The sequence below is a fragment of the Lactuca sativa genome, chromosome 9 (assembly GCF_002870075.4).
Source record: "Lactuca sativa cultivar Salinas chromosome 9, Lsat_Salinas_v11, whole genome shotgun sequence".
Lineage (NCBI taxonomy): Eukaryota > Viridiplantae > Streptophyta > Magnoliopsida > Asterales > Asteraceae > Lactuca > Lactuca sativa.
The window spans coordinates 70,483,907-70,508,906 of record NC_056631.2 but is presented as its reverse complement, the minus strand read 5'-3'; the positions used below and the strand labels follow the sequence as shown (position 1 = coordinate 70,508,906).

Here is a 25,000-nt window from a genome sequence, read left to right as displayed (position 1 = left end):
AAGTAAAACTTTGCTCTCAACTTTTGAAAAATGCGTCATTCTTTTGTTACTCAAAAAACTAAAACATCGTTGTTGACAAAGTGTGAAATTCTTGTTTAATCTTTTTAAGCATTGTAATAAAATTATATCTTTAACTTGTTTTTTTTTTTTAATTAAAGAATTATTGTTTTGCACTATGCATAGAGTGGGTCCTATAAGATTCCAAAGAGGGAGGTTCGCAGATTACCCATATAAACGGCCTTGGCGTTTCTTTTATCACACCTCTCAAACTCATACTACCTAGCATTCATCATTTCTCTCTCTCTCTCTTCTTATTCAAATTTTCCTTCGATCAACAAGAAAGAATTAATGCAATGGCAATAGATTGCATGATTAAGACACCATCGTGCATGTCTTCCCTCAAGGAAGATCTCAAAGAAGACCAACAAAGGTCACTCGTGTTCGATGCATCAGTCCTACAACACGAAACCAACATCCCCCAACAGTTCATATGGCCCGATAATGAGAAACCCAACTCCAAAAAATCTAAGGACCTTGAGGTTCCTTTGATAGACTTGGGAGGCTTCCTTTCTGGACGCTCGAGTTCAACAAAAGAAGCCTCCAAACTCGTTGGTAACGCTTGCCAAAAACATGGGTTTTTCCTCGTGGTAAATCATGGAGTTGATGCAAACCTAATATCTGATGCTCAAACATACATGGACTTGTTCTTTGAGCTTCCCCTTTCAGAAAAGCAAAGAGCTCAAAGAAAAGCCGGTGAAAGCTGTGGATATGCTAGTAGCTTCACTGGAAGATTCTCCTCTAAACTTCCTTGGAAAGAGACGCTATCTTTCCGATTCTCAGCCGAGAAGAACTCGGCCGATATAGTTAAGGACTACTTCGAGAACACAATGGGCGAAGAATTTGTTCGACTCGGGTATGTTTCAAATCACACATGTATCTAGCTATCTCTTTTGGTATTTATATAAGCTAGTTTTTACAACCATAGACTAAATGATTTGATTGTTGCAGGAAGGTGTATCAAGAATATTGCAATGCCATGAGTAGACTTTCTCTTGGGATCATGGAGTTATTGGGGTTGAGCCTTGGGGTTAACCGATCTCACTTCAAGGAATTTTTCGAAGAAAATAATTCTATAATGAGACTCAACTACTATCCACGATGCCAAAAACCAGAGCTCACCTTAGGAACGGGGCCTCATTGTGACCCGACATCGTTGACAATTCTACACCAAGATAACGTTGGTGGGCTAGAAGTGTTCGTGGACAATGAGTGGCGTTCCATTACACCAAATTCAAATGCTTTTGTTGTCAATATCGGTGACACATTCATGGTAATCAACATGTTCATGATTAGCTTACATGTAAATGGTTTTACAGATAGTACAGGGATGGAGCCTAATTGGATTCTTTTTTCCATCTTGTACTGTTTTGTTTGTATTTGGTGTTTTGGCTTTTGTCCAAGTACTTTTTAACTGCATTTTCTTCTTCTTTTTTCGAAGTTGGTTTTAATGTTACTCTGTTTATTTGTTTACTACAGGCACTTTCAAATGGAAGATACAAAAGTTGCTTACATAGAGCTGTGGTAAACAACAAAACTCCAAGAAAGTCACTTGCTTTCTTTCTATGCCCAAAGAAGGATAAGGTGGTGAGCCCACCAAAGGAATTGGTGGATGAAAATAACCCAAGGGTATATCCAGATTTTACATGGGCTACTTTTCTTGAGTTCACTCAGAAGCATTACAGAGCTGACATGAACACCCTCCAAGCTTTTTCAAACTGGGTTGAACAGAAAACCAGCACAACTTGATATCACATCGATCAATGTCAGCTAGTGTACTACTCTCTTTTTCTTTCCTCTCTTTGACACGCAAACATGAATATAGATGAAGCTGGATGATAATTGTCAAGGAGGGTTAAATCAATATGCATGAAGATATATGCATGCTTTCATATCTTTCTCCTTTTTGTATTTTTAGGGTGACAATTGAAGGAGGAAAGCAATGTTAAGGACCCAAGGCAAGATTTTAATCTTCTTTGGGGGCTAAACTAGGAATAAAGAGAAGCATATAAATGAGCCAATTTTGTAATTTTCTTTTGGACTATATGTAGAAAAGCTTATTCAGTACCATTATCCTAGTATTTTAGCTGCTACTTGTATATATAAATGCCAAAAAAATATTCACTCATCACTAGTAGCGTTACCCTCTTGCTTTATATTCAATCCACGTTTCGTTTATGAAGTTTTTTCTTTTGTATTTATATCCAAATCTTTCCTCTAAATAATCATTCTCTTGGGAGCATAACTTGATTTACCTTCTTAAATCCATGCATATAGACTCGCATGGAGAGTATACGCCTGTTTCCTTTATAAACTATGCTTAAAACTAGCTAAAACATGAATGAAAAAAGATTGTCATGTGCACAATCAAAAGCTACTTGGGTTTTCAATTCGAAGTGTGAAACCTTGATATGCTTAGAATCGATGTTTGAAACAGCATAAAGATAAGCAACCACTTCAAATTAAAGTACGTACATACATGCACAATGAGAAGATAATACGGCTTTCAGGCCGTCGTTGCCGGAAATTAAGTCCTTGGAACCGATGTCTCATAAAACAAGTCAACGTACATTAAACAGACAAAAGAAGTATTTTATATACATATAATAATTACACGTGAAACGTATTATTATAATCAAATATATCTAAAAAAAAGAAACTAAAACCATTGATGAAGACACAATACCTTATCATGGAATGTAAAAGGTAAAACATTTCAAGATTTAGTAAAATAATTTTGAGAAGTGGTAAAACATGGGTGAAATATTTAATTTTGATAGGTAAATTAGAGTACGTAGGTACAGGATCGTGTGGGGTGAGAGGGGGGGACTACATTTTGAGTTCGTCTACTCTGAAACCAACAGCACTACACCATGGTGATCCCACACTTCAAGAATGATCCGATGTCACATCTTTGGAAAATAGCAATGGTGTCATTGGATCTACTTTGGGATTTTTTTCAATCTTTATACTTTTTATTTTTTTTGTCATGGGTGGCAATATTGGAGGACAAATTAAAAGAGCCTAGCTAGGTAGGGTTATTTGGGTAATTTCATGCACGTATCAAGTAAAAAAAAGATAGGACCCACAAAAATGAGTCATTCAGGAGGGATTAGGAACTAGAGTCCATTGACAGAGCTTTCCTTGTATTGGATTCTTCTACAACAATGGTTTTGGTTTTTAAGAAAAAACAAAAAATTACCTATTTTTCTTAAGCATTTTACAACTCATTTTTCTTTTCGAAATTACCATACGACACCATGCTAAATGGGTCTTAATTGGCAGGTTATGGTCCCCTCTTATTTAAGGCAATTTTTGTGTTAATCTCATCATTCTTCTTTTCGTTCGCGATATTATAAAACGCTTTTAATTTGTAATGGTTGAAGATGACATAAGGGTTAATTGAGTAAGTTTAATGTTAATATTTTTAATTTACATATGTTGGTATTTAGGCACTACCAGTAGTTGTATTTATTTATTTATTTTTTTTTTCTAAATAGTCATTTCACAGGCTTCCTTACAAAAATGTTATTGGATTTGTGAAATGATTTCTTAGCTATTATTACTTTTATTTTATTCTATTTTATTTTATGCTTTAGTACTTTTGTATATGTAAACTAGCACACGGTTTCGTTTAATTGTCAACATACGAAATGGTACTTTTTAGTTGTTTTCGATTTAGTTATTTTCCAGTGTTATTAAATTTTTGTCGTTTTACTTATTTATTATTTATTATTGTTTATTAAATTTTATTGTGGCATAATAAAATAGGTTTTATTTTAGTAAAAGGAGTCGCAAAGTACGTAAAATTGTAGGATAGTTATTAGATATATGACATGTAAACCCGGATTGTCTAACATCTATACTAAGGTCATCCACAGTGAGAGTTGTATGAGAGTTTAATAGATTAAATGTGAATATAATATAGAAGAAAGAGAGTGTAGAGTTTAATGGCCATTGAATATTGTAATAGAATTGTAATGAAAAGTAATGAATTTTTTAATAATTAAATTGAATGTGTATGTTCTCTTTCCTATGTGGCAATCCATACAACTCTTCATGGGTTTAATGGATTGGAGATGGCCTAAGGGGTATATCAAAGTTTTATGTATACAATGTAAAATTCTATTTTAATTAAAACACTAACATCCCAAAATAAATTAGAGGTTTACAATAATATATATATATATATATATATATATATATATATATATATATATATATATATATATATATATATATATATATATATATATATAAAAGAAACAGCAAAGAATTATAACTATATATTCTAGTCTATATATTTGTGCTCCTATCTTTTCTTCTTTGGTATCATGTATGTTGCTGCCTGAAAACATAAACATATCAATAATATCACACACTGTGTGTGTAATGAGATAGTGTCTAGTGATATATTATGTTATCTTTTCTTATCATTCTTCTTGCTTCTCTTTCTCGTACTCTAACATACTACTCTTTTTTAATAGCATACACTGCTATTCTTTTTTTTCTTTAATCTATCTCTTTTATCTTTCTTCCCTAATCTTTCTTTCTACTCTTTCTCGTCTCCTCTATCTTTTTCTCTGCCATCTACTCTATTTCTCATGCTCTTCTCTTAGCCTCTTCTCAGCCTCTTTGCATACTCTATCTTTGTCTCTAACTTTGCCTCTTCTCTTCTCCACTCTATCTCTTATTTTCTTTTTCTTTACTCTACTTTTTCTCCTCTCTATTTTCATCTCTAATGGATCATAATTTTGTTCACATTTAGACCTAACGGTCTCATTTCATACTCTAATATTCATTGTCGTCTAAAGGAAATAACATCCAAGTACATTACCGTGTATTCTCATTCGGTCTTACTCCTCACTCGCATTATCCCTCATGTATCCTTAATCTTTTTTCTTCTCTACAATCCCCTGATGGATTCCTTACTCTTAATTCTTTAGGAATTATCTCTAATTTCTTACAAAGAACTATCTAATCTTGTTCAATCTTACTCCTCACAGGAACCATCTATCTACATCTCTAAAAGGGATCATCATCCCCATCTCCGTAGGGACATAATCTCATCCCAGAGGAATCATGCTCTTTGTCCCCGAAGGAAACATACTCTTCTCCTCATAGGAAACATATTCTTGTCCTTGTAGGAACCATACTCTTGTCCCATAGGAACCATACTCTCTATTCCCGAAGGAATCTCTATCACTTGTCCCCTAAGGAGCCTCTATATATCACCCCTAAAGGAACCATCTATCTCTTGTCCCCGAAGGAACCATCTTTCTCTACATCTTTAGCTTTGTTATCATCACATAACACTTGTTCCATAGACAATCTACCTCTTTATCTCATCAAGAGTTTATCTAATCTTTCTCTTATAGTAGTTAGCTCATTAAGTACTTAATATTTATTTATATTTAATAATATATTGGTCTTCTACACAATACCAATAATATCTAGATATACATATATACTCTTATGATTATATTACATATAATCATCTTTTGTCTCTATCCACTTTCTCTTAGGTATAGTAACAAACTCTTGCCATATTCAACCATATATAGGATTATACTACATATAATGCTACACTTTCGTTGTCTATTTTTATGGGTATTACTCAGAATACCCATATATTTTCCTTATACATATATACATGATGGAGATTAGTGTCTACAACCATAACAAACTGATAATATTATTGTAGTAGTGTTCTTTTGGGTTACACGCAAGAGAAAAAAAATAAAGAAGAACTAAAAAGATATTTATATTAGGGAATTATTTTGTTAATTAATTAATAGTTTAATTAATTAATTAGAAAACAAATGAATTTGGAATATTCCATAATGATTTGAAATACCAAGATAATTACAAATATATTTGCTAATTATCTTTATGGTTTCAAATCACATCCATATATAAAGAGCGGTCAAAATCTAGTTTTTAGTACATGAGATAATACTATTCTACCCCAAAAGTTAAGAACCCAAAGGAAAAACCCTACAATCACTGGAGCTCTTTAACCACACTATGATCGATCACACGTTGTGGTCCTTCACATATTCGTTTAATCGATTCTTATAGCATCTGGTGTTCAATGAGCTTTCAGATCTATGAAGGTTTTGCGTCTTGGATGCAATCACAAGAGAGACACTCTGCGTTGGGTTCTCAAGTTCGGTTAATTGGCTAGACAAAGAAATCCAAGAAGTACACGAATGTATGATTACTTTTTTTTTATTTCCTTTAAAGTTTTATAGATTTGTTTCAGTTAGATCTACAGTTTCTAATCTCTAGATCAGAAAAAAAAAAGTTGTCACTTCTGTTGTCCCGATTTGGTCTTGGATTAGGCTCGAAACCCATCAGTGGTATCAGAGCTTATGGTTAACTCAAGTCTATTGGACTTAGAATTTGTTTTTGATTGTATGTTATGGTTTGTATGTGTAGGATTTATTTGTTCAATTTGTTATAAATAGTCTAGAAATTTGTCGTGTTAAAATTGAATTTGTGTATACTTGATAAAACAACTTTTGAATCGTTCTACATCTTTGCCAAGTCATGGTGGGTCCTCCACTATGTCGTGGTTCATGTTGGTGTTGAATTAGAATCACGACTACCTCGTCGCCATATTGTGGTCCCTTCCTGGACAAATCATGGTGTGCTGCTGAAAACATAAATTAATGTTTAATTGTCTTGTTTTATGTGTCCCACAACGTTGTTTCACATTCCCCAACGTCGTGGACCATATGTTCCAAAATTATAAATTTGTTCCTTGTTTTCGGTTGCTTCGTTCCTTTTCGATTTTAAAACACATACAAACTAGCCTTTATATTAAAAGATAAATTATAAGATTAATTAAAAAACAAAAGATTTGGAACTTAATAATTTAATTGTTGAATTACATCTTTTGTTTAGTCAATAGAATTAAAAGACATAAAATTTATAGTGCTTCAATTCCAAATGTGTATATATATATATATATATATATATATATATATATATTAAAGTCGTATTTTTATTTATCACACTAAAATACTAGAATTGCGTCCTCGCGTGTTTCTCAAATGTACATTGTTAGTCTTACCACGACTAGGCTCACCTTCTTTATTGTTATAAGGATGGTTTAAGGTAGTTCTTTTGATTCCTAATGAGGCAGGCTTTTATGTAGCATTTAGTGCTCGCCACCCTCACAACCTTCTTGCATTTTATGTAGAGTTATCGAAAGGGTTTGATAAGATAATTGTGTAAAGTTAAAAGTATTGACTTATGCTCACCACCATCACCGCCTTATTTCATTTTAAGTAGAGTTACCAAAAGGGTTTGATAGGATAATTGTGCAAATAAAAAGTATAATAAGTAGCAAAAAAATTTATAATAATGTGAATATTATGCTTCCCATGTAAATTATCCATTGTGGTATATTCTTTTTCACTTAAGCATGTGTAGTTTACTAGGTCGTCAAGAGAAGAATATAGTCAAAGAAAGGTATATGGTGATCGTGATTCTCAAGCATTACTTGAGTCGAATCTCATTGTGCCTTCACATGGTCGATTCACCAATTAGGTTCATGATCGTCGACTAATCTAGTCATAAATGCTAAAAAACATTGGAAGAGATTAACATGCAATGATATAATTCAATAAATCTCGTTTTCTAGGAATCTCATAGAGATTGAGATCGAGAATAGTTTGTCCACCTAAATAACTTCATTGTGTAATATTTGGCTAATCAACTTTACATAGTGAAGCCAAATATGGATCCTAGCCTTTTGATTAATAATTTGATAATGGGTAATTATACTAAAAGGATTTCTTGATCAAACTAATTATGTTTCTCTTTTTCTTTAATAGGTGGCTCCTAGTTCTAGTGCTCCTCTCCCTTCTGTACCGACCATTTCTTCATCAAACTTCTTAGTACTCCAACTCCTCTCGCGAGAAAAGTTTAATGGTCCAAATTATCTTGATTGGATTCGTATCCTGAGGATCACTCTGAGGTACAAAAAAAGAAGTATATCTTGGATGAGCATCTGGATGAGGAATTTCCTGATGATACAACTAAAGAAAAGGCTGCTAAACATGAAAAGTGTCATTGTTACTTTGTCGATGTCTCATGTCTGATGTTGGTGACCATGTCTCTAGAACACCAAAATTGTTGCGAGAATCTTAGGGCGTACGACATGAAAGAATAGCTTAAAGACATGTTTCATGAGCAAGCTCAAACTGATAGATTCAAGGTCAAGCAAGCAATTTTAGGTTGCAAACAATAGGAAAATGTTTATGTGGGTGCCTATGTGCTAAAATTAAAAGGGTGCTTTGATATACTTGAACTTCTTGGCACCTTATTCACTCAAGAGTTGGCTATTGATTTCATTCTTAACACTTTGATTAGTGAATACAAGCAGTTCGCCATAAACTACTATATAAACGGTTTGGAAAAACAATATCATGGAGCTACATGGGATGCTCAAGACAGCTGTGGGAAGCATAGTTCAACCAATGAACTCAAGTTCAAGCACTCCTGTTCTTATTATCAAGGAAAGTGGTGTTAGTAGAACATTGCCCTCTTTTCCCAATGCCAAGGGACAAGGGAAAAAGAAAGTTAGTGCTCCCAATTCCAACCCTAAGAATGACGTTTTAGACATACCACCTGTAACACCCAGCTAAAAATAAAGTACACTTATTTTTTAAACCTGTGTACTTCATACAAACAAACATACAAGTCATTATCATTTAAATCAAAAGATAGTAATACAAGATCGGGTTGGAGTCAGGTTTACAGTTTCTATACAAAACATTAAAAAGTTTAGTCATCAAAAGAAAAACATTATGGCTACTCCATTTAGCTCTTTCCATTATCCGTAATACTTGTACCTACAATCAATAAGTAATTTACAATAATAAGCTTAAGGCTTAGTGAGTAACTTTACCTATAATATTAAGAATTTCAATCATAAATATCGTTTATTGCGTCAACTGAACTCATATACCCTCATGAGTATAGTACATAAATCTCATATATATTACATCAATCTCATTTAATATTGATGTCTCATATCAAGAATTTATCGATCTCAATCAATCTCATCATGCATATCATCAAAACTATGTCAAGATCATCTCAATGGATTTTTCATCCATAAGTAATCAAATTACCCCTCATGGGTATACTAATATTAACTCGCATTTTATATCTATCTTTATCTTCTTTTTAGTTTACATATATTTTCAACAAAATAAATACTATGGTATAAACTTGAAATCTATCTAAACATGCCAGCAATCATAAAGTCTATATATATATATATATATATATATATATATATATATATATATATATATATATATATATATTGAAATTAAAGTTTACTCACCTTGTCCTTTATGGTTTATTTAGATGAAATCTATCTGAAGTTCTTCACTAGCACACGACTTGAGGTTTATAACCTATCGTGTTGACATATTCTATGCCCATTCCAGTTAAAGTTGGCTTTGCAAATGAGTTCTTAGAGTTCTCAATTTGTTGCACAACAACTTGGAAGCAATGGCAGGCCCTTAAGTTGCCAGGTGGCAAGAAATTAAGATTGAGTCCAATCCATATGAGTTTGGATTTGTCATTATCCTTGTCTTGTGATTATGGTTTTGACAAATTCATATGGGTAGGAACTCATACACCATAAAAATCTAAGTGTCATAAGGTTTCTCTCCGATTCATGAAAATGATGGTGAGGAAACACTTTCACTAAGTAGATTTTATCTAGATAGCAATTGTGATATTTGCATTCTCAAAGTCGTTAGTGGAGCATGTGTGGTTTACCGGCACACTAACCTGGACTTGTGAGAAGTGGCAAAAAGGTCTAACCATTATGATTACGACATACCTCTTCATAATTGTTTAGACACACAAGTGTGCTATCTAAGGGAAGGTGTATGATTTTGATAAAGTTTTATCAAAACAATCTAGTATCAGAAATCTGAACTTTGGTAAGAAAGTCAATGAAGTATTGATTTCTAGAAGTCCAGGTGATTTCTGAGAACATGTCAAAGCTAGTGGGAGCATAAGTGTTATGCTAATAATCATCATGTTAGTGGGAGCATGATAATTATGATAAGTATTGCAAGCTAGCAATGTTAATTATAGAAAACAAAAGGTTTCAATTGGGAAAATGTTGTTTTGCTATAATTAAGGGAGAGGAAATTATACTTCATCTCAAATCTATAAGCTTAGATCGTGAGGTTTTAATCATTTAGTCAACGATATATATGAATTTCTTGTTGGAATGACTCAACATAAGGAAATTCTGTATACGGGTCCATTATTTGCGTTCTAAAATTTGATTATGATTATGGCATCCCTTTTCATAATCTGAATTATGAGAACTTGGCAAATAGAAATGGAAATGTTATAGCAAAAGACTGGTTTAGTCTTTATGTGAGACATCATGAATCGTGTCCCATATGCTTCGGATATAGGATCGATTACATGTGCTATATTCATCCTTTCTAAAATTTTCCAAATGCCTGGGGAATTAAGAAGGGAAAAGGTTTAGAACTGGATATGACTAAAAGGATTAAACAATTGTCGAGAACAATCTAAGGTTTACCAAAGATTGGTTCCTCAAGGACAGTTGGAAGTATAGTGATAATTCTGGAAGGACCATATTGACATAATCTGTAAGGAGGCAACTCTTGTTCAGAAGTGATAGTCAAAAATGGAATATGGAAATGTTTCACAGTTAGAATTTTGAATCTGTTTAAGATTAGGAAACTTAATGCAAGAAGGATCAAGGAGCTGATCTCCTTTGGAATGGTCTGTAATGGTTGTTTTCAAGTCCTTCTGACTTTGTGCATAATCATTACAAGAGGATCAATGCATATAAGTTTAGAATCTAACAGATTTCAGTAAATGACATGAATTTGGAATTCTTGTAATTGCAGTAAGGATTTGGGAGTGTGAAAAGAGAATCATTGAAGTTATGTTCAATGGATCTAGTTCACAAAGTAAAGATCATAGACAAACATAGTATGCATACTTGGTGTGTGGCATCACTAGTGTTTAGAAAACATAGTGTACATGCTTGGAGCATGGGACAACTATTGTTTTAAATTCAAGAATAAAGTTGATAGCTGAAACAGTATACAATGAATAATGTGTAATCATATGGTGATAAATAAAAGGTGTTTTATTTATGTTCAAAGGGTTGATACCATATTGGATTCAATTATTATTGTGTTTCATTTTGCATGTTTTGACTTCCCGAATAAACTGGGTTATTCTTCCGGAATGACTAAGTTATTCAAATCATCCACAGTCGGTCATATGTTGGAAGTAGATATGAATTAAGACTGTCATGAGTTGGCTTGTAGAGGTCTAAGGTGTTGGACAAAGGGCTACAACACTCATGAGTGCTCATAAGTTCTGAGTATTGGATTCAACCCGCGCTCATTGGAATCACTTCATGGATTTTATCACGAGTGATCATGAGACGATAATATCTTATATTCTTCAAACCTAAAGATATGAGTTGTTACTATGAGTTGATAGTACATTGATTGCACGAAAACGCATTTGGTAACTCGGTGCTATAAAACGTGCCTTCGTGTATGATTCAACAAGTAGTAGAACAAGCCATATGAGTCGAAGTTTATCCGTTCCTTTTACCTTCGGGATAAAAGCGATATATGTGGGCCCCTCGATGATTTGATGATGACAAATGGAAGTGCTCGGCCGGGCCAGGACTGATTTGATTTGTTCAATTAGTCAGTCGTCATAAATCGAAAATCGGGAAACAACAAATGGACAGAGAGAATGATTATAATCCATGTCTCAGTCCATATGATATCTAGAATGGAGGAATATATGATCCCTTATCTAATGGACAAGTCATTGACAAAGGTCAGAGTTCATTTACAAGGTCAGAGTTCGACAGAAGCTTTTGAGAGCTACGATTGCCAGTTGGTTCCTGAAGTCATACGCAATAATAGTTTTAGACGTATCCAAGTAGGAGACTGTTGGATTAATGTCTAAGTCCATAACTATAATTGGTAAGACTTGACCCGACCCGGCATGGTCCATTTGGGTTGCATACCATCATGCACTTGGATAGACTATAGTGAGAGAAATAAGACACTTATGGTTATTAATATATTATAAGTTCTAGTATATTAATAATAAGAATAATAAGATTATTTAATTAGTATTGATCAAGAATTAATCTAGGATTAATTAAGTGATCAAAAGAAGACTAATTAAATATATGGGTTGATTGTGTAAATCATCCATATACTTGTATAGTGGGCTAATGCTCCATGGATAATCAAGTTGGGCTAAAACCCATAGGATGGTCCATGGATGCTCCATGGTGTATTTGTACCCATGGATCATGGAAATGAAAGGCCATGTCAATTAGGGTTTACATGGTGTAACCCTAACTATATAAGCATCTTATTCTTGACCAAAATTGGCCACTAGAGTGTGAAGTGAATGGGCTAGCCGATTTCATGAGTTGTAGAATTCTCTCAAGATATTCTAAGTGTTTTGGTGATTGTGATTCCATTTGAGGCTTCCACACTATTAGGGCTAGGCACTCAAGCTTCATGAAGACTTTCTACATCAAAGAGGTATGTATTCTATCTTGTTACACTCATTGTTTTGTATGCTAGATTAGGATAATACCTTGGAAGTTCTTATTTGCATGTATAATAGAGAAAACATAGATCCAAGGTATTTAGGGTTGTATGTACACTTAGGAGTGTTAGAATGCTCAAAACCCAACAGTTTTATCTCCTCTCCTTAGAAAGAAGAGAGAAAAAGATTCTTTGATCATCAAAGATCAATTAAAAATAATTAGGGATGGTACTCGACCTAACTCACTGCTTGCTAAAAAAGAGCCATTGGTACTAATCTCTGAACTCATCCTTAATCCTAATAGGATCAATTTCCTAATCCTCGTCCACCATAACACACCGAATAGTGAGTTTTCTTCGCTTACGATTAAGAATACAACAAAAATAAGAGGAATTATCATATCCTTCTATGGTCATTGAACTGCAGTCTTCTGAGCTAAGTCCTTGTGAGAAATGAGATCAAACTCCTGTAACTATGTTATAATTGAAATACACACCTCATAAATATCAGTTGAATCCTCCACCTGCATCAACCTTATATCTAAAGAGTTTATTGTAGCCCGTAAAATCATCCTATGACCCTCTACTTAAATACGTCCCCTGTTATACCAATCTCACATGTTATGTTTCAAAATTTGTAAATTATTCTTAAACCTAACCCATGGATACCCCACGTCATCAACCGAAATAGTCCATAAGGCCTTCAAAACCTCATCAAAACCGTCCATGTTGAGCAAAGAATGACACAAACAAAACAAGTATGTATTATTATCAACATCATGCTACAAAAGAAAAATAAGTCGATGATCTAGAAGCTTCTTTTCCAATACCGAAGTAGAAAGGATAGGGAAATCCACATAAAGACTTGATGAAACCAAAAAAATGTGCAATTTGTTGAACTTAAAACCCCATCTATCAGACCACATAAACCTCAGACCCTCCCAATAGGAACATTGATAGATGCCATTTTATACATCTTTTAGGGCAGATTTTATTAACATTTAGCATCTTCTTTTAAGCATTTGCATGTACATTAATTTAAATAATGTCCAGCTTATGTTTATTATCAGAATTCCTGTACTACTCATGTTTTTATGTTGTTTTTAGATATTTCGAGGGGAGTGGTGATTTGGAAGTAGATTAGACGAATTATAGAATCTTAATGGAGCTAAAACACACAAGGAAACTAGAAATGTGGTCAAATTTGCTGAAGCTTAACAGTTTGTGTTCGAAACACACTTTTTTAAGTTTACACAATCGTGTTTTTCACCATATGGGTACTTATGATCGTGCTTCTCCTTTGCAACATTACCAAGCCAAAAATAAAGTTTTTGGACTTCGTAGAGTTTACACAATCATCTTTCTCCATATAACATGCAACGTGTTTTTGTCAAATAAGCCCAAAACAATATCGTACTTCATCAATCGCGAAAAACGGAGAATTCAAGATTTCGGAAAAAAAAACACCATAAAAACGATCGTGTTTTCCCAAAATTTTGATTGTTTTTTTCACTTTTAACATTTTTTGTTGTTGGTTCATATATAAATACCTTCTATCTGATTGGCTTAAATCCTCAACGATCCCAAAACGAAGAAAACCCCTTTTTAGACGATTTTAAAGGTGATTTCTACACTTTTTCATCACTATCTAAAGATTTAAAGGATATGGATCATCTCAATCATTTAGTTTAGTAACAATTAGTAGTTTAATCTTTCTTTTCATTAGTTATGATCGGATTTTAGGCATGTTTGGTTAAACCTTGGATTTCAATTCGACATAGATCGCTACTTTTCATGTAATCAATCATTAGACCTGGTTTTTGTTTTTTGTTTTTTGTTTTTATCTAGTAATTTCATTTTTGCTCTTAATGAATGTTTGATTTTGATTCTTTTTAGCTTGATTATCTAATTAGGGTTTAATCATTCTAATAAATCAGTTGCTGAAATCTATAATCGTTTTAACAAACTCATAATAAGTAACAAGTATCAGATTGGTTCTGTGTTGGGATTTAATTCTGATATAAACTAAAATTCCATATTTTTACGCTTCCAATATTGTGAGAAGTATCGAGTATTGCTAGGAATTTTACACAAATCTTAATGCTACTTTTCTCAATTTAATTAAGAGCATGTTTAACTAGATTAACAAAAAGTTATGGCTAATTGAAGAGCTTATTTTTAGTTAGTTAACTAGGGAAAATAGAACTTACTAGAGCATGTTAGTCATTTTTAGTACCATCTTAGATAGAGCACATTTTGGATAACTAGGTTTGTGTTGATTGCATGATTAGGAAAGCCATAGCAGAACTGAATTCTCTTTTTATTATTGAATTTCATTTAATTTATTTCAAATTTTTAGTTTTAACTGATAATCGAAACCCCCTTTTTATATTTATTTGTATTTTATTAGTATGTTCCTTATGCAAAATGGCATTGACCTATTTCCCTGTGCTATCCTTTAGTGCATTCGATCGGTGAAGTATTATTTTCTTAAGATGTCTGCGACAGCATGTCCCTGAGGATCCGACCATATTTCCATGTGCCATCCTTTAGTGCATTCAACCAATGAAATATTATTTTCTTAAGATGTCTGTGACTGTGTGTTAACAAAATGGCGTCGTTTCTGGGGAGACGATGTAGCTTATAGTTTGAAAGCCAAGAACTTTTCGTATAGGTACACCTTTAGTATTCGATACAAAATTTGAGAAAACTGAAAGGAAGCTAAAGAAAATAGTTGAACTTTAGAAGCAACAAGTGGGTTCCTCAATTTCATCCTCCTATCACATAAAATCACCACACCACAAGGCATTCCCTTGTGGAACAAACCAAAAATTACTGTCTTGTCCTTCTTGAAAGCATCCCCTGTTGGATTAGTGTCTAAGTTCATAACTATATTTGGTATGTACTTGACCCGGTTGTAGCATGGTCCTATTGGGTTGCCTTTACCGGAGCAACTTGACTAGATGATTAGTGGAGAAAGAGGATATTATGGTTTAATAATATATTATATGAATAATATATTAAAAGAGAAATCATATTGATTAATTAATATTAGTCAAGAATTAATTTAGAAATTAATTTTGTGATCAAAAGATATTAATTAAACTTAGGGGACTAGAATTACAATTATAAGATAATTGGATTTTGGGTTGTGGATCATATGGATAAAGGGGTGGAAGAAATTAGAGTGGAAGCCCACCTTGATCATCCAGGGCCTTATTCCAGAAGGTTCCACTGGACTGCTTAAGGCCCAAGCTATTCAATTAGGGTTTTGACTGAAACCCTAGCGACTCCACTATATAAGGACCCCTAGGGCTTCAGAAATCGGCACCCAGAAACCCTAGGAACTCTTAGAGCCGATTTTAAGCCTCTCATCCTCTCTTTTCAAGATCTTCTAACTTGCTTTGGTGTTTGTGATCCATTAAATGCGTCACATTTGAGATGCTTGGTTCTCACATGCTAAAGATCTTCAAGCAACAATCAAGGTAATCATCTAAACTTGTTTTATTTGTTATTTTCGGATTTTGTATGCTAGATCTAGGGTTTTTAAGCTTTGGATAATTTGCATGTACAATAAAGAAACCTATATCCAAAGCTTTAGGGTTTGCATGTGCACCTTGGGATTGATGTATTGCTCAAAACCCATCATTCCCATCTTCACCTTCTCACAACCCATTTAAATAATATTCTCCACCATCTTCTAAAAAATCCAAAATCATAGACTCTTCTAAAATCGAATCTGAAAAATCATCCATGAGTGACGGAGTGGGTGAAGAAAAAACCCTCAAATAATGTGTCACCGAAGAGGTTACTCAACAACATCTTTGAATCACTTTTACTGAAGACCAAAACATTGAGCTGCAATTAAGGCTGATACACCTCCTTCCCACATTCAAAAGATTAGAAAACGAAGACCCACATGAAATTGCTCAAGGAATTTCATTTTGTTTGTTCTGGAATGGAGCCACACACTATAACAGAAGATCAAATAAAGCTAAGGGCATTTCCCTTTTCACTTCAAGACTCTGGAAAAGAATGGTTGTATGGTCTCCAATCAAGCTACATTACCACATAGAACACACTCACAAAGTTGTTTTTAGAGAAATATTTCCAGAAGAACGTGTATCAAACCTTCAGTGAGAAATCATGAGTGTCAAAAAAGGAAAAAGAGAGGTTCTATACACATATTCAGAACGATTTAAAAAGCTACTAGTTCGGTACCTGCAACACGGGATAAGCGATTAGTAGTTGTACAAATGCTTCGCAGAAATTCTAACACCTATGGAGAGACGTTTGATAAATGCTTTAATCAGAGGGTCGTTAGGAGATATGATGCCAAGAGAGATCCGGACATTGATCGAAAAACAAGCAATGGAGTCAAAGCATTCTGCAACTGAAGAAGAACTGTCTTCAGATCATCCATGAGGGTTAAAGTAAGTTAACTCACCTCATCTTGAAGCTCAGATTTTTGAACTGACAAATGTTGTTCTATTTCTAAAAAAATAGAAGTGAATTGTGTCTGTGAAAAAACAGTGTGGAATACGCCTGAAGACCAAACATCTTACTGATAAGTGTCCACAATTCCAAGAGGATGTTGCTCCAGTAAAAAACGTTTTCAGAGGATACGAACAATAGAAAATTTTTAATCAACCACCAAATTATTACCAAAACAATAATTATCAGTGAAAACATTAATTTCAGCGTCCTCATAGCTTCTAGCAGTTAAATTATTTGTTGAATCAACATCAGTATTTTCAGCAGCCTTCAAATCAACAATCCGGTAGCTCCAACATGGCCTTGGAAGACATAGTAAAACGCCTAGACACCTACACTCATGTGTCCCAAAATGAAACCAGATCTAGTATCAAGGATCTGGAACAACAGGTGTCTCAGCTTACCACTGACGTGTATTTTTAATGCACTAGGTTTTTATATATAATTCCTAATTTATCGCATCTAAACCACACCTTACAGGCAGTGAACCTGATCGAGTATAGTAGAGTTTTGATAAGCAAGGGTGTCAAACACAAGGGGAACGGTAATGAATTAATTTAGAATGTTTGATTATAGGTTACACAAAACACGCGAAAGCAGTAAAGAATAGTTTTATGGAATTAAATCTCAAACAATTGACTAAACAATAAATCTCAATAAACTGACCGAAGACAAATCTCTTTAGGTACTTTGGTTTAGACAAATTACATCTTAAAATTATAGATAATTGCACACACAGATTAATTTATTCATGTTCACCGATTTCTAAAATGATTAGGTTCGTGTTCACTATTACTAATCCTTTAACAAACAAGTCAATTCAAGCATTGATTAGTTGATTAAACTAACAGGTTTCCTAGTGTTCAGTTCGTATCAATAAAGACTTGTAATAATAGTTAGTCAAATTTGTTAATTTAATTAACTCACGTGTGATTGGTCATCACATATACTCACACATTAACTTACTTATTTTCTTGTTAACCCTAGGTTCATTTTCACTAATACTAGGCATACAATCTTGTTTTCACAAAACTATATGATTCAAGCAATTCGGAAGATGTTTATACAACTCAATAAACTTGATTATTAACAGAAAATAATTATCATTAACACATAAGGATCTTTTAACAAGCTTAATAAGATAAATTAAAAACAAATAAAACAATCCAAATAGCAATTAATCCATAAATCAAGGTTTCATCTAATCATAAACACAAAGCAAAGGGTTTAACACCCAAATCAGAAAGTAATTGCATATAGAATCATAATGGAATGCTAAACATGTTCACGTTAATAAACTACATGATTAACAACATGAATATGTACTCTAATCCTTCATATCTTCTCTCCTCTCAGCTTAACGTCCTTCGAGCCGCCTTTTAGACCCTCAAAACGGCAGCTATGAAGTTTTCTTGTCACACAAGTCGAAGTGGAATATCATAGATGATGAAAATGGTGGAATGATATGGGGTATTTATAATTGAATGGAGATGGAATTAATATGGAATATTAGATTTGGATTGGAATAAGGAAACTAATGGTGGCTTAGGTATTATGCAAATAAAAATAAGGAAAGTGGTGCTTGGGGAATAAGTAACTTGGAGGGAATTTTCGTACAACATTTATGCTTCATCTTCAAGACCGATTATGGATATGATAAATGTTGAATTAGTAAAAAGTCCGCTTCACATAAGTCGTAGGAAATTTTTTCTAGTTCTCAGAACACTTTGAATCTCATATATTGGACTTATGAGTCATCAGCTATACACGAAACACTAAAGAGGGGTCAATCTTTCAACAATATCCCTTTTGCATCTTTTCAGCTCCACTCTCTTCCTTTTGCATTCCAGCACCTATTGTAACGGTAATTGAATATTTCAAAGCATATTAAGTATCTTTTAGTTCTAAATCACATAAAAACATAGTATAAAATAATAAGAAAAAATCATAAATATATGCATAAAATAGACATTATCAAACTACCCCACACTAGCCTTTTGCTTCCCCTCAAGCAAAACCGATTTTATTATCTCACCAATGTCACATAGAATAATCCATTTCAAACCCATTCATTATCCCAAGACCACAATGCATGTATTTGTGTCTATAATTTCTAAGAACTTCCCACTCCTAAATACTCACAATCTTTGTTAACCTTCACCCCTTAGCTTTTACGACATTCATTTTTGCAACCCTCCGAATCAATCCTCATAAATCTTTCTTAACCTCAAGCTATTTTTGGTTAAATTACCAAGCATACATAAAATCTACAAAGAATTACACTTTGATACCACGATGGAGCTCTTGGAATTCATCTCTTCTTTGATAATTGCTTTGATTTCTTTGAATTCACCACCTTTTTGTTTGATTTTTGGTATCTTCAACTTTTTGATTTCTTTAGAATTTTGATCTTTAGATTTCATACTTGAGTGCTCCAAAATTCTTTCAACTTTTTGGAAATTTGTCTCTCTTTTTCTTATATCTCACTTTTTTTCTCTTATACCCTACATGCTTAAGCAAGGAGCTTAACTTCAACCTTTATTGGTTAAGGTATTAGTCTAAGTGCAATGACTACATAAGCTCTCCTGGATAGATTTCTGGTTTAGGTTGCAAAACGTATTATGCCATATAAACTACCAGATTACCTTTCATGTCTCATGACTTTTCACTAGGAAATGGGAAACCACAAATATAGTATAACATGTGTAGGCTCAGGTACACATATGGGTTCTCATCGGATCATCCCATATAATATTAGCAAAAATTTAAAGTATCATTAGATTTTCCTAAATTAAACTATTATTTCAAGTTATAACTTTTTAAATTTTCCTAATCTAGCAATTTTTCATTTCCAATTTAAATTCTTTTTTTGACCCCTTACCCCAAACTTATTTCATACAATTGCCCTCATTGTATGCATAAAATTAATTAAGCACTTTAAAATAGTAAAAAAAGGAACATACTCCCCTGGGGTAGTAGTGGCGAGATCGAATGTGGCTGCAAAAAGTTGCTCCATAAATTTGTTGGAAGACTGGAAACTAGAACTGCTGCTTCTGAATGTGTTGGAAAACAAAATCAAGAACATCAACTTCTAAAATGTGGTGCAAAAGATTGCAAATGAATGCAATGTATAGTAACCATGACGTGGGAAAGTGTCGACCACGTCGTGTCGTCAAGTGAGGAAAAATTCATAACACGAATAGTAGCATGGTCATGACGTGGTAAGTGTTGTCCACGTCGTGGTATCTAGAATGGCAGCTTCCTCTCGTGACGAAAAATTCCCACACGACATAGGAAAGTGTCAAAAATGTCATGGTATCCGGGATGATACTTATGCTTCGTGTCAAAAATAAAACTCCATGGTGTGGGAACATCTCATCCATGCCATAAGAATCAATGTATAGTTAGAAACACCACTCTTTGAAAAATAAAATCTCACGAAATCGACGTGCACCCCACACTTAATAAAAATCGTGGGTCTTATTTATAAACTTCAAATTCTCACACGGATTTCTCTCTCATGACAAATCAACATTTGACCCCAATTGTTGAAATTTCTGAAAGCATCCGAAGGGCAAAAATTCTGCAAAGATCTGAATCATCAAGAGCATCAACATGGGAAACAAAATTTAAACAAACTAAAAATAAAATAAAAATTCACTAAAATAACTAACAAATAGCAAACCAAAATAACTAAAAACGATATTACGATCACTTGTCTTCGTCAAAATCAAGCTACAATTATTGATTAAATCCCTTGCATGCAAGAGGTGGTTTGTGAAAGCCAAAACCTTCGGGACCTTTCAGACTATTTCCTTTGTTTTCTTTGCACCATTAACTAATAAGTAAAAGAAGAGTTGAGCCAACTAGTCAAGAGTAGCAAGAGTTCAGTCTTCCACTTAACCACCTCGATATGCATTGCTATACTACGCCTCGAAGATTGAGTTGGACAAATCACCAAAGTAGTAGACTTAACAAGTCAAGAATTCCCTAATCGCTTGCAATCTCGAAACCCATGTAAAAAGTAAAACCAAGCAATGCGTATGATCCACAATTTACTGCACATAACAACAAAAACCTTCCCGACAAGTGACATGATATCAATGAAAATAAAATAAAAATAAGACAAAAAACGATAAAAAAAAAATAACGAATAATCAAATAAACTAAATTAATTGATAACAGTTCCCGGCAATAGTGCCAAAAACTTGATGTGTATTTTTAATGCACTAGTTTTTTATTTATAATTCCTAGTTTATCGAATTTAAACCCACCTTACAGGAAGTGAACCCAATCGAGTATAGTAGAGTTTTGATAAACAAGGGTGTCGAACACAAGGGGAACGGTAGTGAATTAATTTAGAATGTTTGATTTTAGGTTACACAAAACACACGAAAGTAGTAAAGAATGGTTTTATGGAATTAAATCTCAAACAATCGACTTAATAATAAATCTTGATAAACTGACCGAAGACAGATCTCTTTTGGTACTTTGGGTTAGACAAATTACATCTTAAAATCATAGATAATTTCACACACATTTATTTATTCATGTTCACCGATTTCTAAAATGACTAGGTTTAAGTTCACTATTACTAATCCTTTAGCAAACAAGTCAATTCAAGCAATGATCAGTTGATTAAACTAACATGTTTCCTAGTGTTCAATTCATATCAAACAAGACTTGTATTAATAGTTAATCAAATTTGTTAATTTAATTAACTCATGTGTGATTGGTCATCACACATACTTACACTTTAACTTACTTATTTTCTAGTTAACGCTAGGTTCATGTTCACTAATACTAGGCATACAATCTTGTTTTCACAAAACTATATGATTCAAGCAATTAAGAAGATGTTCATACAACTCAATAAACTTGATTATTAATAGAAAATAATTATCATTAACACATAAGGATCTTTTAACAAGCTCAACAAGATAAATTAAACACGAATAAAACAATCCAAAAAGCAATTAATCCATAAATCATGGTTTCATCTAATCATAAACACAAAGCAAAGGGTTTTAACACCCAAATCAGAAAGTAATTGCATATAGAATCATAATAGAATGCTAAACATGTTCACTTTATCAAACTACATGATTTCCAATATGAATCTACTCTCTAATCTTTCATATCTTCACTCATGTCAGCTTAACGGCCTTCCGGCCGCCTTCTAAACATTCAAAATTGTAGCTATGAGGTTTTCTTGTCGCACAAGTCGAAGTGGAATATCATAGATGATGAAAATGGTGGAATGATATGGGGTAATTATAGCTGAACGGAGATGGACTTAATATGGAATATTAGAGTTGGAATAAGGAATCTAATGGTGTCTTAGGGATTAAGCAAATAAAAATAAGGTAAGTGGTGTTTGGGGAATAAGTAACTTTAAGGGAATTTCCGTCCAGCTTTTATGCTTCATCCTCAAGGCCGATTTTGAATATGATAAATGCCAAATTAGCAAAAAGGCCCTCTCACATTATTACAAATTTTGCTTGATATGATAGTATAGACTTGTATAAGGGTGAATAGCTCCAGGTAGGCTAAATATATGATAGGTCTCATTTTCAGGGTATATTGTGAAATTAGAGAAGAGTGTAGTAGTCCTCCTCTTCTTGGATAACCATAAATGGTGGGTCTAGATCAGACAATTGGCAAGTTAATATATGTCATCGACGAGAGTAGATGACAACACTTGACTATTCTATCCAGTCTAGTGAATTTAGTTGCTTGAGTAGACTTATAACCTAAAGATGTGGGTATAATGGGATACCATATCTATCAATTATTCTGAACATTGGTTGCCTTTATATGACTTACATTTGACAAGGACTCCCCTACCTGAGTAGTCAAGCATTTGTTCAAACGATTTATTAGGTTTGGTGATTCCTCCAGATAATTGTTGCTTTAGGATCTGTGAGAATCGATTAGGCAGAGTAGGTAGTCTCATATCAAATTATACATATACTGATTGTTTGCAGGAATGTTATTGTGTATTATCATCTATATATTATGGGCTTGAAAACCCTATGCATCTCACCAAGTTTCGCAAACTTGACCCACTCATTTTATGTGCATCACAGGTAGAGATGTAAGGTTGTCAATTCTAGTTACAATGTTGACTGGAATATAGAGGTGTGCCTATAATAAGTAGTTCCATGACCTAATATATTTACATTGTAATGTATGTTTGGATATGAACGATGACATCCTTAGACTTTTAACAAAACGAAATAACTTTTCTTATCTCAAAAAAGTTTTTATTTAACTTCGAATTGATGCATCTCAATTTATTAAAGTGTAAAGATAATGTTTTAATTTGTTCGAAAAAATGGGGATGCCACAGTTAGTATCAGAACATTTGTTTAAACGAACTAGGAACTTTTCTAGATTTCTAGACTTAAACTTAAAATTTATGTATGATCGGTGAGTTGTGCAATAGGGTTCTTCAGGATAGATGCCTAAATTGCTATAAAATTAAGCTTTTGCAAGCTATAGAAAATTCCTTAATTGCTAAAAACGCATTTAACAACTATTATGTGGTAAGTATATATATATATATATATATATATATATATATATATATATATATATATATATATATATATATATATTGTAAATAGTGTGTAAACGAAAAAACACTACTTCATGTTATTATTCTGCAATGAATTTTGTACATACAACTTTATGTCATTATTCAGCAATGAATAAATGAATACTCACAGGTTAAAACTAAAATTAGAATTTACTACAAAAATGCACATACATAAATTTATAATAGAATAATAACATTCTAACGAACATATGAATAATCAAAAGTTAATATTCATATTAGAATTATTTCAGCAATACACATATACAACATTCATTGTTGAATAATAACATAAACATAATGTTTTTACGTTTTTACACTATTCACTGTTTTTATTTGAACTTACTTATATATATATATATATATATATATATATATATATATATATATATATATATATATATATATATATTCTTGTATTTATGTTTTTTTTTTTTGAAACGGCAAATAATATATATATTCTTGTATTTATGTGCTTAAGTGTTTTATACATAAATACTGCTATAATAAATAAGATTAAAACACGCTTCAAAATAGAATAACAATTAGGACGAATAACCTTAGTGAAACATGAAGTTGTCACAATGAGGATTCTGGAGAAGTAAGAAATGCTTAAATGCGACTTAGAACGAAGAAGTTATGGTGCATCGAAAATTTACGTTATATCTTATTCGGCTTCGTTTGGTGAGTCCTCCAAATAATCGTTGCTTTAAGATCTGTGAGAATCGATTAGGCAGAGTAGGTAGCCTCATATCAGATTATACATATACTAATTGTTTGCAGGAATGTTATTATGTATTATCATCTATATATTATGGGCTTGAAAACCCTATGCATCTTACCAGGTTTCGCAAACTTGACCCACTCATTTTATGTGCATCACAGGTAGAGATGTAAGATTGTCTATTCTAGTTACAATGTTGAGTGGAATATAGAGATGTGCCTATAATAAGTAGTTCCATGACCTAATATATTTACATTGTAATGTATGTTTGGATATAAACGATGACATCCTTCGACTTTTAACAAAATGAAATAACTTTTCTTATCTCAAAAAATGTTTTATTTAACTTCGAATTGATGCATCTCAATTTATTAAAGTGTAAAGATAATGTTTTAATTGATTCGGAAAAATGGGGATGCCACAGTTGGTATCGGAGCATTTGTTTAAACGAACTAGGAACTTTTCTAGATTTCTAGACTTAAACTTAAAATTTATGTATGATCCTTCAGT

General features: G+C 33.0%; 1 protein-coding gene across 1 annotated transcript; it reads left to right on the top strand.

Moving 5' to 3' along the window:
- Positions 1–246: 246 nt before the first annotated feature.
- Positions 247–2,188, top strand: LOC111901681 (gibberellin 20 oxidase 1-B). Its single transcript, XM_023897564.3, has 3 exons — positions 247–913; positions 1,009–1,330; positions 1,537–2,188. Exons 1-3 carry the CDS (start codon positions 354–356, stop codon positions 1,804–1,806), a joined length of 1,152 nt encoding a protein of 383 aa, XP_023753332.1. The 5' UTR covers positions 247–353; the 3' UTR covers positions 1,807–2,188.
- The last annotated feature ends 22,812 nt before the right edge of the window (positions 2,189–25,000 follow it).